Source organism: Pavona decussata, unplaced genomic scaffold, assembly GCF_977016875.1.
Source record: "Pavona decussata unplaced genomic scaffold, jaPavDecu1.1 SCAFFOLD_72, whole genome shotgun sequence".
NCBI classification, from domain to species: Eukaryota; Metazoa; Cnidaria; class Anthozoa; order Scleractinia; family Agariciidae; genus Pavona; species Pavona decussata.
Genome location: NW_028145491.1, coordinates 1,103,668 through 1,121,267, shown reverse-complemented (window position 1 = coordinate 1,121,267; position 17,600 = coordinate 1,103,668). Strand labels below are relative to the sequence as shown.

General features: G+C 37.3%; 1 protein-coding gene across 1 annotated transcript; it reads right to left on the bottom strand.

The window, feature by feature from the left end:
• Window positions 1-3,059: 3,059 nt before the first annotated feature.
• Window positions 3,060-17,543, bottom strand: LOC146476848 (ATP synthase F(1) complex subunit alpha, mitochondrial-like). Its single transcript, XM_085113970.1, has 11 exons — window positions 17,386-17,543; window positions 15,181-15,259; window positions 12,264-12,433; window positions 11,387-11,727; window positions 9,568-9,632; window positions 9,367-9,450; window positions 6,424-6,575; window positions 6,042-6,209; window positions 5,234-5,398; window positions 4,065-4,209; window positions 3,060-3,425 (listed from the first exon to the last, which is right to left on the bottom strand). The coding sequence occupies exons 1-11, from the start codon at window positions 17,443-17,445 to the stop codon at window positions 3,196-3,198; spliced, it is 1,659 nt and encodes a 552-aa protein (XP_084970096.1). The 5' UTR covers window positions 17,446-17,543; the 3' UTR covers window positions 3,060-3,195.
• Between the last annotated feature and the right edge of the window lie 57 nt (window positions 17,544-17,600).

Below are 17,600 nucleotides of genomic sequence, written 5' to 3'. Positions count from 1 at the left end.
TATAAAAAGCTTAAAATTCTTATTGTTCAGTTCAGTGTGTATGAATTTTGCACCTTTCGGCTTTTTATCAGCCAGCCGATCAGTTCCAAAACCAATTCAGGTTCTGGGTTGTTTCAGTGTACAAGTTGCTACCCAAATCCCCCATAATCAAGAATAACTTCAAGTCCTATTTTTCTGCTTGTTTAGGCTTACTTTCCATGGCTACTCTTGAGAAAAAAAAAATGGAATTGTCTCCTTTGAGGTCCACAAAATGAATTTTAAATTTGCAGCTGTAGTTATGTCACCGTAATGAATTGCAATGACTTGGATCTTTAATTAGACTGATGAGATTTTTAGGAACATTCTTATTAAAGGGAGTTTTTAACAATATGATCTGGCCATTTTATATTAATTTTAATTTCATTTTTTTTTACTTTGATATCAATTCATTTTCATTTGGATTTCAATCGATTTTCCACTTGTCTTTTAATTTAAAATTAAAAATAAATTTGGCAGTGCTCTGCTGGGTCGAAAAAATTTTGATTTCATTTCATTTTACTGTGATATCATTTCATTTTTATTTGGATTTCACTTGTATTTTACAGTGTAATTTAAAAATAAAAATAATTGGAGAAATTTATAAAAAAGTATAAATCAAAATGAAATTTATAACAAACTCAGAATAATTCCTTTAAAATCTTGATTTTTCGAATGGCAGTTCTCGGCCACCGTAGAGTGTTTTCATATGATGTCACGGCGGCCATGTTGGTGTCCTAAAACAAAGAAATGGCGGCCATGTTGAAGAAGCCCCAGTATTGATCAACATGAAATTTCTCCTAATAAAGACTGAAGGACTTGATCACCCAACATAAATTCTCTTGATTTTTTAGCACCTTCTCCCCACTACCGATACAAACAATTTTATGGGGACAAGAAAGGAGAATTTTTACTTTGATAACAGTTTTTAAAGGGTTAAAAATGTCATAATTTGCCATAAAAATTGAATCGAAAATCAAGCTGAATCATACCTGTGAAGAAGAGTGCCGGTGCAAAAGACTACATAGAAAAGAAGTACAATTCTGACTCATGATAGTGGCTTTATTTTAGCTATCAGTAAGCCACTACTCTGTAAATGCAGGCTTTGCGGACTTGTTTTGTTACATGGTGCATTGAACCCTCTTTAAATTTTCTTCACTGCTCAGATAAACAACACACTTGGTTTGGATAACAAGATTAAATATACACCCAGCGAAAGCCTTTGTTCCACCAATAAAGAATTGTTAGTGGTCCCCAAGAACAATCTTGAAAGCTATGGAAAGCGCACTTTTTCAGTCATTGAATGCACACTTTGGAATAATCTACCGGTTGATATAAGAACTACAGCTTGCTTAAGTTCTTTTAAAACCAGAGTTAAGACCTATTTATTTAGTCGTTGCTTTTAAATGTTTCTTACTTTGCGTGTTTTTATATTAGTGAGTATTATACTATCTTAGTAGTTCTGTTAAGTGCTATTGGTTAACTAGTAGAAATAGTGCTATAGAAATAAATATCATTATTATTGTTAATTATTTTGGTTTAGCAAAGCACAACAGCCGTCTGACAAGGTGCTTAAATGGTGCAGTTCATTTGATACACAGCTCGCAACTAAAAACTCTGGATGGTGTTTGTGAGTTTTTCCACGTCAATTGTGATCATCAGTATTTTGAAGATTGTTCAAGCATCATATACAAAGACGGAACAAAGACTCGTCACAAAGTGGTATGGACAGATGAACTAAACCAGTTGGTCAAAGAAAAACTACAATAATTCCCTTCTTTGAAAGACTATAATTTTTAAAATTAAAGTGTTACAACTAGCGGTTTCAAAATGTTTGCAGTAGTACTTTTGGTGAAAGTAGGAGGGAGGGCGATACCAGTTTTCCAAATCAATCCAATACTGATGAATGCTATATAAACCAACATTTGGATTTCGATGAGATTATGACGTCATCGATCTATATTTACAAAGCTCGTTCCTAGAGCTCCTCATCTTCCTCCCTCAAGGCCCTGGAACGAGGCTCGATTGTCTGTTTTGTGAATAATGAATATTTCAAACATATATTTGAACTGTGAGTGAAAGTAAGATTTTAAAGATTTAAAAATAGAAGAAAGACCCTCGTAGTCATTTATGCAACTTAAGCAGCTGCCAAAAGAAAGGGATTCGAACCCATGATCTCTTGTGATACCGGTGCACTACTCTACGTCCTCTACCAACTGTTAAAGTTAGAAGTGTATGGGCGGTAGTGGCACAGCAGTGTCTGATTTAGACACAAAGCTTTTAATCAAAAGAAACAAGTTACAAGCCAGCACCGAGAGAATTGAAATATAATGCAATGCGTGTTGTTTGTAGTTTACTGAAGTCTTTATACTTGAGTTTAGGGCATTTTCTTGACCCGTTACGGTTGTTCAATCTGAAAATACGAGACCTTCAAAACGAAAACGAAAAAGAAAAAAAAAACATGAGAAATAGTTTGATTACTGTTGTTGTTGTTGTTCTCATCAGTTCTGCAAGCGGTGGCCATTTTGAACAATTTTAAAGGCTTGGACAAGTCAAACATGGCTGTGACCCGACAACTGTCTCGGAAATTTTTTTTTTATTTATGGGACAAAGGTGTCCAATCAGCTTACTTTTTGAAAATATTGTTAATAACATCCTAAAGCAACAATGGGGTAGTTACTATTGTCCCCCTTGAGCATTTAACACCGCGTTTAAGTGAGTCCTTCTTAGGCATGGCTTACCAATTTGATTTGTTGCTCCTTTTCATTCCAACCAATCATACAATTTATTACAGTTGTCAGACAACCAAAAGACTATGAAAAACTGACACAAACAAAGTGGGTCAAAATCCACCAACTGCAGTGTACAAACAACCTTTTGATCTTGTCGCGCCAAACCAAAAGTTCTGCTTCGAGTTCATCAAAAGGCACAATCGAAACACTAAGGCCACACTGTTTTGATTACTCAATGCATCACCCAAGCTGCACGATCTTGCACAGTGAGGGTTTGCTGAACATTTACATAAACAAGACGCTACAACAATACATTTTCTCAATCTTGTCTAAAATTTTATTTTCACGGTTTTATGGGCGCCAAAACTGTAAGGCAGGGCGATTTCTTTGGAGAACACATTTTACACAAACTGTGGTGAAAAAAATATTAACACTTTCCTCAGACATATCAGTCAAATGAGGCAATGAACTCTGTGACAACTTTCTTAAGCTTGGCATCTGTATCTTCTGAAATGAGACCCTCCTTTTTGATGGTGTTAATGAGTTCCTGCTGGGTTGATCGGATATGTTTCAGGAATGCTTCTTCGAAAGCTGTGATGCGTGAGGGATCCACTTTGTCCAGATGACCTCTGACCCCAGCATAAATTACAGCCACTTGTTCGGCGATTTCCATGGGAACTGCAAGTCAAAGAAAAAAGGGCTACAAGTTCTGCAAGAGGAAAAAGTGCTCTTAAAGGGGAATTTAACAGTAACGTAAAAACAATGGTCCAGCTCTAGGAACTGTCGATGAGTGCCTCTGGCCATAGATGGATTGGATCAGAACGAGTTGAAACTTGAAAAAGTTTGCCTAACTTTTTTCTAGTCCTTTCATTTTTGTTTGCAAAATGTGCTAGAACAGATCATGAGTTGTTCCTTTCAGGAATTCAGTCCATTTCTTTTTCTTGGTGTTGTAGAATTATTTCATGTTCATGTTCATGTTCATGTATCACTGCACCAGTTTTACCAAAAACATCAAACTCCGACACTACCTCTTTAACTGACCATGTCCCCAAGACGTTCATATGTAGGTAGGCAATGACACAGTAATGTGTGATAAATATAGCAAAAACATGCATGACATTTCCATAATTGCACTAAAACTACTGATCAGACTTTTGGGTAACACAACTGCACTTTGGAATACTGCGATCCACAACATTTTCAAACAAATGTCTGTCCACCTGATGGAAATTACCTAGTAAATAAGACTATAAATCTGTCAAAGGAAAAAAGGACTGAAAAGCAAATGTTAATTAACTTATAATTATTTCAACATACCATATTGTCCCTGTTTGAGAAGTTCTGTGAGGCGAACACCACGATTGAGGAGAGACTGGGTAGCAGCATCCAAATCAGAACCAAACTGGGCGAAGGCAGCAACTTCACGATACTGAGCAAGCTCAAGCTTCATGGATCCAGCCACCTGACGAGCAAAATTGGAAAAAATAATTATTATGACACAATGCTTTTCCAACAGTACAATGGGGAGTTTTAGCGATGGCAACGTCGAAAAAAACAATAGGCTTGATAATTGACACAACAACCCTGCGGGTGCATAATTTACACTTTTTGGTACATTTCTTTGCCGTTGCTGCAGGACTAGGACGTGAAATTTCCTGATAGCATGTTTTATGGAGGATGTAAACACATGACAACAAATTTTTCTTACTCTTTCTAAACTTGGGTGCGGTCTCCAATAATTCAACTCCAGGAAATTTCACCTACATCTGATATTTAAAGCGAATTGGAATAATCGCGAGGATATTTGAAAAAAGGTTGAATTCATTTTAATAGTGATGTTTTCGCTGCCGTCACCATCGTCATTGCTAAAACTCCCTAATATCAGAAGCACAAAGGCTTGAGGACACAAAATTTGTCAACAAAGTGGAAGTTTGTGATAACTAGTGATAGATTACAGTGTCCTGGGTTCCTCCTGCTGCTTCAAGCCTCTTCTAACAGTGGGATGTGAAATTTTTGTACAACTAGAATCTTCAAAGTAAAAGTTTTGTTGTTGATATTGTAGCCAGTTAGTTGTTCAAGAAAGCTGGAGTTTAATGAACAATAAATTCCTAAGAAAATGGCTTGCAATAAAGAGGATCAAGATCAGTCTTAGTTATTTTCTACATACAGTATATAATCATAGCTTAAAAAGTGACTCGAAAGATGACAATTACTAGGAGTTACAAGGTATTTTTTGCCCATTATTTAATAATTGCACAAATTCACTCTCTATCTGCTAATTAGCATATAATGACAGGAGATCTTAGCAAGCTCTGCTGAGCTGGAAGAATTACCTATTGAATATACATCAGATAGATGCAATACTTCAGAATGTGATATGTAAATTTTTCGTTCCTGTTATATTTTTCGCATGAGTTGAACCCAACTCTCACAACATTTCAAAGAAATGTAGAATAATAATAGAAGCTACTACACATGTACTTTACCTGCTTCATGGCCTTAGTCTGTGCAGCAGAACCCACCCTGCTTACAGACAAACCCACATTGATGGCTGGGCGGATACCCTTGTAAAAGAGCTCAGTTTCCAAGAAGATCTGACCATCGGTGATGGAAATCACATTTGTGGGAATGTACGCTGATACATCTCCTGCCTGTAGACAAATAAATTCAAAAGAAGCTGAAGATAGGTATAAAAGTGCTGAAAGGTTCAATGTTCATATTGTTACCCTTGGGAGCTACAGTATTCTGGAGTAACAAAAATTTGATGGATGAGGACAAAATAATGGATAATAAAATAAAATTGTGGATGTCAAGTTCCAAATATATGGCCAGGAGCTTCCTTTTGAAAATTTGAGGCTTCATTTTAGCAAAATTGAACATCTTAGTCACACTTAGGCAACAAATAAGTTGGTAGAGCTTCAATAAGACTCCAAAAAGAATTTCTAGATCCAAAAATAGGCCAGGTATACACCAGTCTCCATAAAAGAAATAATTATAAATATTTAAGTCAACCTCCCTTATAGTGCACTTAATTTCAATGCCTCAGTTAATAAATATCTTTCTTCTGACAGTATCTATTAATTCAAATTAATACAATTTTCTTGATTATTTGGAGAAGAAAACTGCTTCGGGCAGTATAGTGGACTCTCGATTATTATTTTGAAACTCCTGATTCTTCAAACCAAAAGTGATTTGCTTCAGTCACATTTTTACATGTACCTCTGATTTTTGGAACTACATGTAGGAGGTTCAAAAAATCGGTATATCACTGTAGTTCATTATCTTAACAATGACCTGAGTTTCAATAACTGGCAGTGCTGTAAGTGATCCTCCCCCATTGTCATCATTCATCTTGGCTGCTCTCTCCAAGAGACGAGAATGAAGGTAGAACACATCACCAGGGTAAGCTTCGCGGCCAGGAGGTCTCCGTAACAACAGGGACATCTGACGGTAAGCTACGGCCTGAAAATCAAAACAGAAATTTTGTAATCACACAACCATTTCCTTACCACTGTGGTTTTCACAACAGTGCACGATACTATTATAAATAATTATTTGTGTGCTCTGACCATTTTAAATCCCCTTTCATGTACATGTACATAACAGATTAATAAGATGTTACATAACTGTCGTAACAGTAATTTTTCAAGAGCCACTTTCCATGTTTTAGCCTTACCTGTTTTGATAAATCATCATATATGATGAGAGCGTGTTTTCCATTGTCCCTGAAGAATTCTCCCATGGCACAGCCAGAGTAGGGTGCTAGGTACTGCAGAGGGGCAGCATCAGAGGCAGTAGCACTTACAACAATGGTGTACTTCATTGCATCTGGATAGAGAACATGTTCATAACATACTTTCGGAAGTTACAATGTAGAGTCATAAAGGCTTGTTGATGAACACTTATTTTAGTACAAACATTTTGCTAAAAGTTATGCAAATGCGATTTGGACAGCAACAAGATGGAAATATTATTTTATGTAATCAATGATAAATTTATATATAAATGGCTTTTTCCTACATCATTCATACAGTCCAGTTCAGATATAAGCAAACAATGCAGACAGAACTGTGACACTTTTTTTGTGTAAAGAAACCTATTATTAACAAAAATTAATGCTGAATAACAAATTAATTTTTTCCACAGGTTTTGCCTTTGTTAAGGAGTGAAATTTTCGAACAGGTGGCTTTTTTTTTTTAAACAAGACACAATGAAGCTCAAAATAAAAAAATATTATCGGTACATCAACCTTATGAGCTTCAACTCCAATGGTGCTGAGTTGTACTACAGTTGTACAGTACCAGGATAAAGGAGAGCTTGAAAGGGAATGTGTTATGTCCATAAACTTTGTCACTTGACCATCTCGTAAATTAACACTTGACGGCTTTGAGCAATGTTGGTTTTTATAATGCATTCGTAAGTCTACAGTCTGTGTTTAAAGGGAATATACAATAGAAAAATTTCTGTTTCTGTGGCAAATCACCGTGTAACGCAGTCGTAGATGAATTACTAATAAATATATTATTGAACTGTAAATTCTGATTGTAATGTTGTTCTCACATGTACACATACTTTATCCTTTGAAGGAGAAATACTCTATTAATCTGCTCACAAAAAACTTTGTGATGTAAAGCCTACTGGTAAAGGGGAAAACATTTCGTCTTTGGAGAAAACATCTGGTAATGTTAGTCACATTCTCCAGTCTGACTGGTCAACGAGAAGGGTACAACGTCAGCACAAGCATTGATAACTTTTATAAAAATAAATATCTTGACACTTCAATGAAAACTGTTTCTTACAATGATTTTAACTAAAATGTTTCCCCAAACAACAGCTAATTAATATCTATTACATGCATGATACACTTTTATAGTACTGTTGTTTTGTGAAAAACTTTGCTTGATGTATACATGTACAGCCTACATAATTATATTTCACACTCACTTTTTGGCACATCATACTACATTTATTTCTGGAAGAGGCACGCAGTAGTTGGAGCAGACTTTCTCAAAGTCGCTCGCTTGCTTCTCTTTGAATGGACCTGGCGCGAGCGACTTTTATCACTTGCAGCGCGCCAAATTTACAGGAGGAATTTTCCTCCTGTAGCATTATCCAATCAGAACCAGCGATATGAAAGTACTCGTCAATCAAGCCAGATCATAACCAGATCACGCGCAAAGCTGTTTGAACACACTAGCTCTTCGATAGCGATTGTTATTTCGGTCTACGACTAAGAACTTCTAAAATCCTCGCACTGATTACACGTTCATTTAACGACACAATTCGTTTATGGGTTGCAAAAAGTAAAGTACAGAGATGTCCGCGAATATCAGCGCAAAGTAATCGAAAGTCACTGTTGTGGAAAGGACGTGTTTTTATCGGCGCCTACAGGATGATCAGGAAAAAAAGCCTGACCTTTGAGGTGGCCCCATTCGTTTTCGATTTTCTACGTCACGGCGAAAGAAAAGAGGTTATGTCTGTTTGCTTAGTTCCGGTTAAACGGACATCAACATCAAGAGGCGATCGATCGGTATTTTGTGGCTTATACTGACCGAGTTATATGCTGTATTTTTAATGAGTGTTTTGATAATAACGAGATAAGCCTCAACCTTGTTCGGTACATAGCAAGCATTTTTCGGCCGTTAACTTGTTCGGTTGTTATATACCGATACGGGCCTCATACGGATTCGGCCGTTATCCCAAACGAGTTAACGGTCGAATTTCGTTCGGTATATAATAAGAAACCCATTAGAGCCGATACATTTTATGTTGTTTTCTAGGTTTTCCCGTCAAGACAGCACTCTGCGTGTCATGCTGTGCAGTTTTTTCATTTTAAAATTTATTATTGCAGTAGCAGCGCTAGCAGTAGCCGGTATTATTATTATTACTCGCACATTTGAAGTAAAGCATTTTAAAAATCTTCGCGAAGCGAATCGACATAATTTCTGCAGTCATCAAAATGTAAACAAAATCTTCGCATGAACAGTGTGTAGTACGATACAGTCGTTTTGCGGGGCTGATAAAGAAAATGACTTGTCTTTTCACTGTTCAAATGCCTTGTCAACGTTTGAAAAATGTTTTGCAAATGCGTTGCCCAATTTTTAAATGATTTTCAAGGTATTTCGGTTTCGTTCGGAAACATTCCCAACGTTTTGAAACGCATTGAAAAAGTTTCCCAATGCAATTGTCGGCGTTTCCAAAGATGCGTTGAAATGACTGAAATGACAAGAATGCATTGAGTTGACAGTTTGACAACTTCGCACCCTGAAAAGTTCGCGCGAAAATGACGTCTCTTGATTCGATTTCCAGCAAGGGAAACAAGTCGAGCTCTCGCTCGCTCGCGCTCCGCGCTTGCTCGCTCGAGCTCTAACGATCGCGCTTCCCGCTCTCTAAGCTCGACTTGTAAGCAAGTCTATAGTTGGAGAACAAACAATGCTTTTCAACAGAAACTGAGAAGTAGAATCCTGTTACTAATTCCACAGTCAGGCCACAAAAAATTGTAGTTGGATAAGCAAGGCTTTTAGATGAAGAAAATGGATGTAAAAGTTTGTGTTCTGGAATGTTTGCAAGGTGGGGCTACACTGCATATAACATTATGAATATTGAAGAATCTGCTTACCAGCATCTGTAAGTCTCTTCACCAGTTGAGCAACTGTACTTCTCTTCTGTCCAATGGCAACATAGATGCAGTAAAGTTTCTTTTCTGCAAGAGTTTCAGCAAAATGTTCTCTCTGTTACTTTAATATCCATGCTAACACATAATGGGTTCACCTCAAAGATGGCAAAGACCACAGAAAATCTCATGCAGTTCAAGACTTACTTTCATCAACTCCATCATTAAATTTCTTTTGGTTGATGATGGTATCAATGGCAATGGCAGTTTTGCTAAAATTAAATAGAGAATGTAACATAAGTGAAAGAACATTTTACAAATGCATTTCAGTTAAGAGGCTGGATACCTGTTATAGACCAGTGGCCATTGGTGAAAATCTGACTTGATAAAGGAAAAACTACCCCGGAATATAGCATGGACTGCGACCCAACCATGAACATCTCATTTATATGCCAAATTGTGTCTTGTTTGACATCTCACTTGACCATTCTGCCACTTAACTTACTGTTCTTTAAAGCTTGTTATCTTCACACATAAATGCAGTTAAAGTGTTACACTTGATGTACAATTCACATCCCAGCAGCCAAAGAGAAAGAAGATGGCTTTCCATTTCGCCACGGTCATTTAAGAGGAAAATATTTTGATAAACGATAAACGTTACCAAAAATTCAAAACTGGCAACAAAGTTTGGGTTGACAACATTAAATGGTGAGCTATTCAATCTTTACAACCTCATATTCTACAGCAAAAAAATCAAACTTACCATAAACTGTCAAGAAAAATTAAAGCAGATAAAAAAGAAATATCTCATGTTTTGTAGCATTGTTTCAAGACGAGGAAAAACGCCAATTGAAAAAAATGACACCCAGGCAGTTAAAAAAGTGCCTCCAGATGTTCTGCTTATCCACAGGAAAGCATGATTTGTACTGCGAGATTTTCACCAGTTTAATTTTCAACCATATGTCGGTATCGTATTGTCAGAAATAATCATTTTTTGGTCCTCTTGTCATTCAGCTTGTGTGGTATATACAGGGTCCACAACTAAACCTTCCTGGTTGTAAATGCGACCAAATATTGAGCTGACGACCAGAATTTCACAGCTGGTGAATGATTATTGCATTGCTATTTTGCTTTGTTGATGTATTCAGAGAAATTTAGTAAGAATAAAATTCACCGCCGTTCGCCAACAATTTACTCATTTTTTGTCCTGGTGATGTTCTTGAAATAACACTTAAAGTAAATTTCCCTTTAATCTACACCACTACCATTTGCAATCAACATGAGGTTCTTTTTTTTTAATGTTTTTTTCTTTCATTTAAGTACCACACATTACTTACAACACTAACACTGCTTACAATACTAACATTACTTACAAAACTAAATTTCTAACAATGCGTAACACTATTTACAATATAGTAACATTACTTACAATACTAACTATAAATACAACACTTATGTTAGTTAAACATTGCGAACCCACCACGGTGTTTTTCTCAGTGGTTTCCCTACAATATTATTGCAGGCGCGCGAAGCCATGTGCCTTCTTTTCGCAATAAATATTCATTCAGCCGGCGTCGTGTCTGCGGACATGCTGGAATCTTTCTGTAATTTACTACAAAGTGGTCAGGTTATGACTGCGAAGAAAGTTGTGGAAGATTTGGATATTTCGTGGGCGACTAAAGATGAAGAAGTAGAAGAATTGATGACCACAAGTTGCCATCTGGCGATTAAAATTTTTTGTCCAGTCGCCAGTTGGTGCGGATATAAAAAAGTTAATTTTGGATAAAACAATATCACTCACCTCAGTGTCAGTGAAAGTGGTGGATATTTACCTTGCTGCTTTTTGGTGCGGTAAATGTCCACCACTATTCACCCCCACTTTGGTTAATAATAACAAATATCATTCACCAAACCATTATTGTTAAATATTGCTGGGGACAACATTCAATTTCAATTCACACACACACACATGTGGGGAGGAAAATTACTTCTAATGTACTAATAAAAGACAGTAAATTCAACTAACCCAGTCTGTCTGTCTCCAATGATCAGTTCTCGCTGTCCTCGTCCAATAGGAACTAAGCTATCCACAGCCTTGATACCAGTCAACATAGGTTCATTCACTGAGGTGCGAGGTATAATCCCAGGGGCTTTGATACCCACACGGGCACGGTTAACATCAGCCAATGGTCCCTTGCCATCGATGGGATTACCTAAGGCATCTACCACTCGTCCTAACATGCCTTCTCCCACGGGAACATCCACAATGGCCCCTGTTCTCTTTACAACATCACCTTCTTTGATAAGTTTATCATTTCCAAACACCACCACACCAACATTGTCAGGCTCCAAGTTCAGAGCCATACCCTAAAGAAACAAAAATAAGTAAAATTATTGCTAAAAGAAAAACAAGCCTTTTGGTTACTCCAGTTACCACTGCACCAAGACTGTTGCATGTGAGAAAGTGTTTTACTGTTAAGGTGAATATTTCTAAATGCCCGAGTGCAGCTCCAGAAGCTTTCTCAAGATTAGATCATTACGTTTGATATAGTAAGAATGCACTCCTAATACAGACTGGAGTTGAGATTATATGGGACAACGTTGATTCAGTGAATGAATGAATGAATGGATCTTAGGACATGTATCTGGCATCCCCCGTAGATCTTGCAGGGGCAGATGACATCATCACTAACTTGGCAAAGGAGAGAGAGCCTGGGATTGAGATCATTGAATGCACTCCCTAATCTTTGATTATTACAAGTTTCATATGCCACTGTATTCATTGTTTGAAGTGTGATGCTTCACAAAATATATTTAGGATTGCCCCGAATCCTCAATTTTGGGAGCAGGGTCCATGACTTGATTATTACAAGAACATACAGTATCAGTCCTTGGAGTATTACCTTGAGGCCACTAGAAAACTCTACCATCTCTTCAGCCTGGATGTTTTTAAGACCATATACACGAGCAATTCCATCACCAATAGACAACACACGACCAGTTTCTTCTAGCTCGGCTTTAGGTGCAGATCCTAAAATTCTCTGCTCTAATATTGAAGAAACCTCAGCAGTCCCTGTAACACAAAATTATTAATGTAGCTTGGTTTTTTTGGAAAACCTTTTTTTTTATTATTTTTTACTGCAGATGGAAAATCATAATAATCTAAAGAATGTTGAGAATGTTCTCATAAACCCCTACTGTAAATCCACACCCCAGCTGACGACATGCATGTTATACAGACACAGATCTCTGCAAGCACGTAGCATAAGCACCTTACAAATTGTACATTGTATATTGCAGTGCTTTATCTTTCTTAGATGCAATAATAGGTCAAGGTTTAAATTTGTTTTCAAAAGTAATGTTTTAATGACAGTGGGAAAATACATATACCCAGATTGGGTTATTCCAGAAAAAATCCACACCTCCCCGACGGATGGGATTCTGGAAATTTTCACCAGAGGGGGGGATCAAAGACTCTGGAAATCCAGGCGGGAGGGGGGGTTGAACTTCAGAAAGTCTTCTGCAGGAGTCATTTCGACCGATAGTTCACGCGATTCAAACATTGAGTTCAGTGACACTTCAGCGCTCTCAGACCCTGAAAATAATAGAAATATTTTTTGTTCACATATTTCTCACCAAAAAAATATGATAATCTAAGTTCCTTTGCAGGTCCTTTTTTAGCAGAAAACGCGGACAACAAGATAGTAAAGAACGAGCCATCGCAACATTGTTGCAACGAAGAGTTTGAAACGCCTGACACATTTCTACTCGTACCAGACCCAGTGCGCCACTGTTGTGTAATTTCACGTCTCTCATTGCATTCTCACCGTGGATTCCACTGCGTCAGGCGGAAGAATTTTTTACTTGTGCAAGCAAGGATGCAGAGCTATTAGCTGAAGAAGATAATTCCAAAGAATTTTAGTCCAAACATTCCCTCTTCGTCGAAAATACTCGAGAGGAACTTGTAGCCATCTGTGCCTCGAAAAAACCTTTTGGAAACGTAAGTTATTGCGAAAGCAACAGAAGGAGAAAGTTTTTGGACGGGTTCCTGCAACATATACAGTGGTAACCTCTCTGAAGTCCCATCGTCCGTAGCACAGTTGAACAAGTAGCCAGTGCGTTTTCTGCGGGCTGTTTTAAGATTCCATGGGTGTTGTCCATTGGGCACAAAGGATGAACTCGTTCGCTTTTTCGTATTGTTGCTCCTTTCTTTTTTTAGTTCCACGTGATAGAGTTTTTAATATTAGCAGAAGCTTTAGAAATTAAAAAAGAGCATCTTCTAGGCGTGATTGTGTGTATTTCATATTAAAAATAAATTTAATTTAGCCTACTATTTTTTTTCCGGAAATCCAGGCAGGAGGGGGGGTCTTTTGTTTTGGAAATCCAGACAGGAGGGGGGGTCTTGTGCTTCAGGAAATCCAGGTTAGAGGGAAGTTAAAAAACGACCCCATCCGTCGGGGGGGTGGGGGGGGGTGGATTTTTTCTGGAATAACCCATTGCCACAAAGAAACAAGCGTCTGTAAACATTACTGCACTATACATTCATGCCTAGGCAGAACATACATGTATTGTTAATGTGCTAAAGGTTTTCCTAAATGTAACTTCATTAGCATTTTTAACCCATTAAGACCGAGGCGCCCAAAACCGGCTGATAAATTCTGTACGCCCGCGCTAGGTTCCTGCCTCCCCTAGAAGGGATAATTTTGTCCTCTATTGTTCTAATTGTCTTAAGAAAAGACTGACCAATCAGAATCTTTCGTCTGCGCATATATTTTTAGGTCTTAGGGGGGTCTAGACACAAAAAGGTTTTTGTCTTCCGAAAATATCAGATTTCATCGATAATGGCGGGCCACGCGCTTTACGCTTAAATATTCAAGACGCCAATTTTGCATTTTCCGAAGGAAAACACACCTTTTCGAAACGGTAAATCGAAAGAGGAACTTCTAGGGAATACTCAACAGTTTCAACAGCGGAAATCCAAGCATTAACAGCGAAGAAATTATGCTTCGAGGAAAATTTGTAGTTTTACCGAGGCGACGAGCTGGCGGACATCTCAAATCATTATCTTCGCCATGGACTTTCTTGGTGATGTTAGAGTGTTTCTCGCAATACAACTCACAAAGAATTACATATTTGATTGTGGATTTGTACTGAAATACTATTCTAATTGATCAATTCTTCGTATTCCGAACAGTTTTCGTAAAAACCCGCACGGGTCAATAAATTCGCTTCAAAATTGACTCGCAACTGCTTCAAATTGCTTGCGAGTCGGTCGCCTCGCATTAAAAATTACACGTATTTTCTTTTTAGACCTATACAAAGACTTATTTGAATAAAGTTTTATTTAGGAAAGCTTTATTGCCTGTTTTTCTTTCTATTTTCATTAATGAAACATGATGACTGCCTAATCTTGCGTAAACAAACACGTCTTCTCGAGAGCGGATCAAATTACTGCCATGTGACGCGAGGATCAAATTTCATCAAATTTTCGAAATTTTTACCTTCAGGTTTGTTTTTTGGGTAATCTTTAATTCGCAGCTAGGGTATTTTATTCGACAATTAGAAATTCTAGCTATTCTAGACCAAAGGAGTGCTGTTTCTTTGACCAAGTAAAATGTCAATTTTTACTGCACATTAGGTTAACTATTAACAACATGCTAATTTGTGAAAATGTCGAAAACACGTGGGCTGCAATGGGTTAAGATATTATCAATGGTCCTGTGGTCCATGCTGGAATTCAAAATAATGAGCAAAAACAACAAGGTGGACTATCAACAGTAGTGGTATATTGAAAATATTTTTCTCTACAAGCAAACTTACCAGCACTGGCAAAATTAGGACTTGAGGATGCGATATTTCTCACAGCAACTGAAACTGCACCTAGTGATCCATGATAGATCTGAAACGAGAAATTTGCGCATAACAGGGTTGTCAATAATCTTCAGAAAAGGAAAGGTAGTGAAGAAAGTGGTGCCCTGCTTGAGGCAATTTCCACTATAAAGATAACTTAGCTTGTATCATGCAACGCAGCTGGTAAGCAGGACCTGTAACCTTAACTCATGTCCTCCTGAGTAGGCCATTATTTTGTGTACTTTTGCTCTCAGTGCCTACCTAGCCTATCCCTTTAATTGTCTTTAGGAAAGACAGAATCCACTCACTGTACATACATTTATAACTTTCAGAGGGTCCTAGAAAGAAAGGCTTTTGTCATTTGCACAGAAGATCACATGTCAGTCAAAATGGAAGCCATGTAATCCTCACAAGCAAATTTTCAAGATTGCAATTTCCTTTCTCAGAAGGAAACCCAATCTTTTTGACCCATTTATCACTGTGCTGGCCAACACCGAAGGAAACCCAATCTTTTTGAAAGGGTAAATTGAAAGAAGCTTGAAGGAGTACTCAAAAGGCTCAACATCACAAGTCTGAGAGTTAATAGCAAAGAAAAAATGTTTTGTGGACCGATTATCCTTTTTCAAAACGAAGAGGAATCAGCCATCACCAATCATCACCAGAGCTGCAGACTTTATATTTCTTGCAATTATTGTTTGAGTCTTTCTGAGAATTCACCTCACAAAAAAATACAGGTTTGATTGTGAATTTGTACTGAAAATATTATTTTAATTGACTAATTCTTTGTATTCCTAATTTTTGAAATAATAAAAAAAAAAAAAAAAATGTCTTCTGCATGGGTCAATAACTTCACCTCAAATTACTCTTGCAATCCTTTTGCATCTCTTGGCTGTGGTTGTCCTCAAAGAGAAACTATGTTCCCTTTTCAGACATAAACGCTTAAAAAGATCTGAATAAATTTTTCATTTAGGAAAGCTTTCTGTTTTTCTGTGAATTTTCATCACTGATACATTGAACATGTTACTATGCCATGCTACACGAAAAAAAATACAAATCCTTGTAAGTGGATCAACTTCGCCCATGCGTCACAAGGATCAAATTTCAGTGCAAAATTTCAACTTTTTACTTTCAAGTTTGTTGATGGGCAATTTTTAATTCACAACTTGTGTGTTTTATTAAAAAACTGAAAACTGAAACTGTGGTGCTGTGCCGGTAGGGAGAGGAAACAAATGTTTGCTTTTATTAACAGAGTTGATAAGGTAATTTAGCCACTGTAAAGTGTCGACATTTTGAGCATTAGTCCTTTGTCAGAGCAAATTAAATCAAATTAGATTCACTCTGACAAAGAACAAATCACAAACATTGTGAAACAGTGACAATACTAAAGCAATTTTTCCCCGGACTCACTTTAAAGGAAATTAATATTTATTGTTGAAAATACAATCTAATTTCAAATTTGTTTGAATCCCCGTTGGACAAAACAGGATTTGATTGTTCCCTTTTTTGCTTTTAAATTTCCCAGGCGCCGCCAGTTTGGATTTGATGATGTTGCACGGTTGCCAAATTGTTTCACACAAACAAACTTCTGCTTACTGACAAAAGTGGCAACCATATGAAGGCATACAATACAAAATGCTGGTGGGCAGGAAATTTAAAAGCAAAAATAAGTGATAATCAAATGTACTTTTTAGTACACTTAAATGGCCTTTCCACTTTTCAAAATAAAATTTAGAATTCAGACATTGTTTTTTTAACCATTTAACATAAATTTGCAGTCACAGTGGTGGTCCCCTAATCACATTTTTATTCTTAATTTTGCAGCGAAACAACTTTGCAGCAAAACGACTGGATACCGGATCACCAACTAAACCACCCCTTCATCTGAGGCCTTGTGATATTGAAATACTGATCAATGGTGTTCTCTATTATTGATTCGCACACAACGAATCAAAATAAAAGTGCAAAGTTTTATCAGCTTCATTTCCTACAAGTAATTTTCAGAATAGATTAACAGTTTTTTGAGTCTCTAGTTTAGCTACAAACCATTGAAATTTCAGACTAGACTAGAACTTTGACCGGTCGCTTGAACGATGCAACCAGGCCGCGTGATTTGATCGGGTGTATTTAGGATGAAGTCAGACAACAAACTAGCAAAAGAAAGGCTGTGTAGCTTACCTGGGGTGTCCTTCTTACTAGAGTTCTCGCTAATACGGACGAGAGTCGTGAAGAAAGCATGATTTACAAAGTATATTTTCCGGCAACTATCCACGCTGCTCCCACCGCCAGAGAGAAGGCCTTATCACGTGACACTAAATACGGACCAAACGGCCTTGTGGGTAATTTCTAGTTGACGTCCGCTGGTCAATTCGCAGTATCAGAGGCAAGGAGCG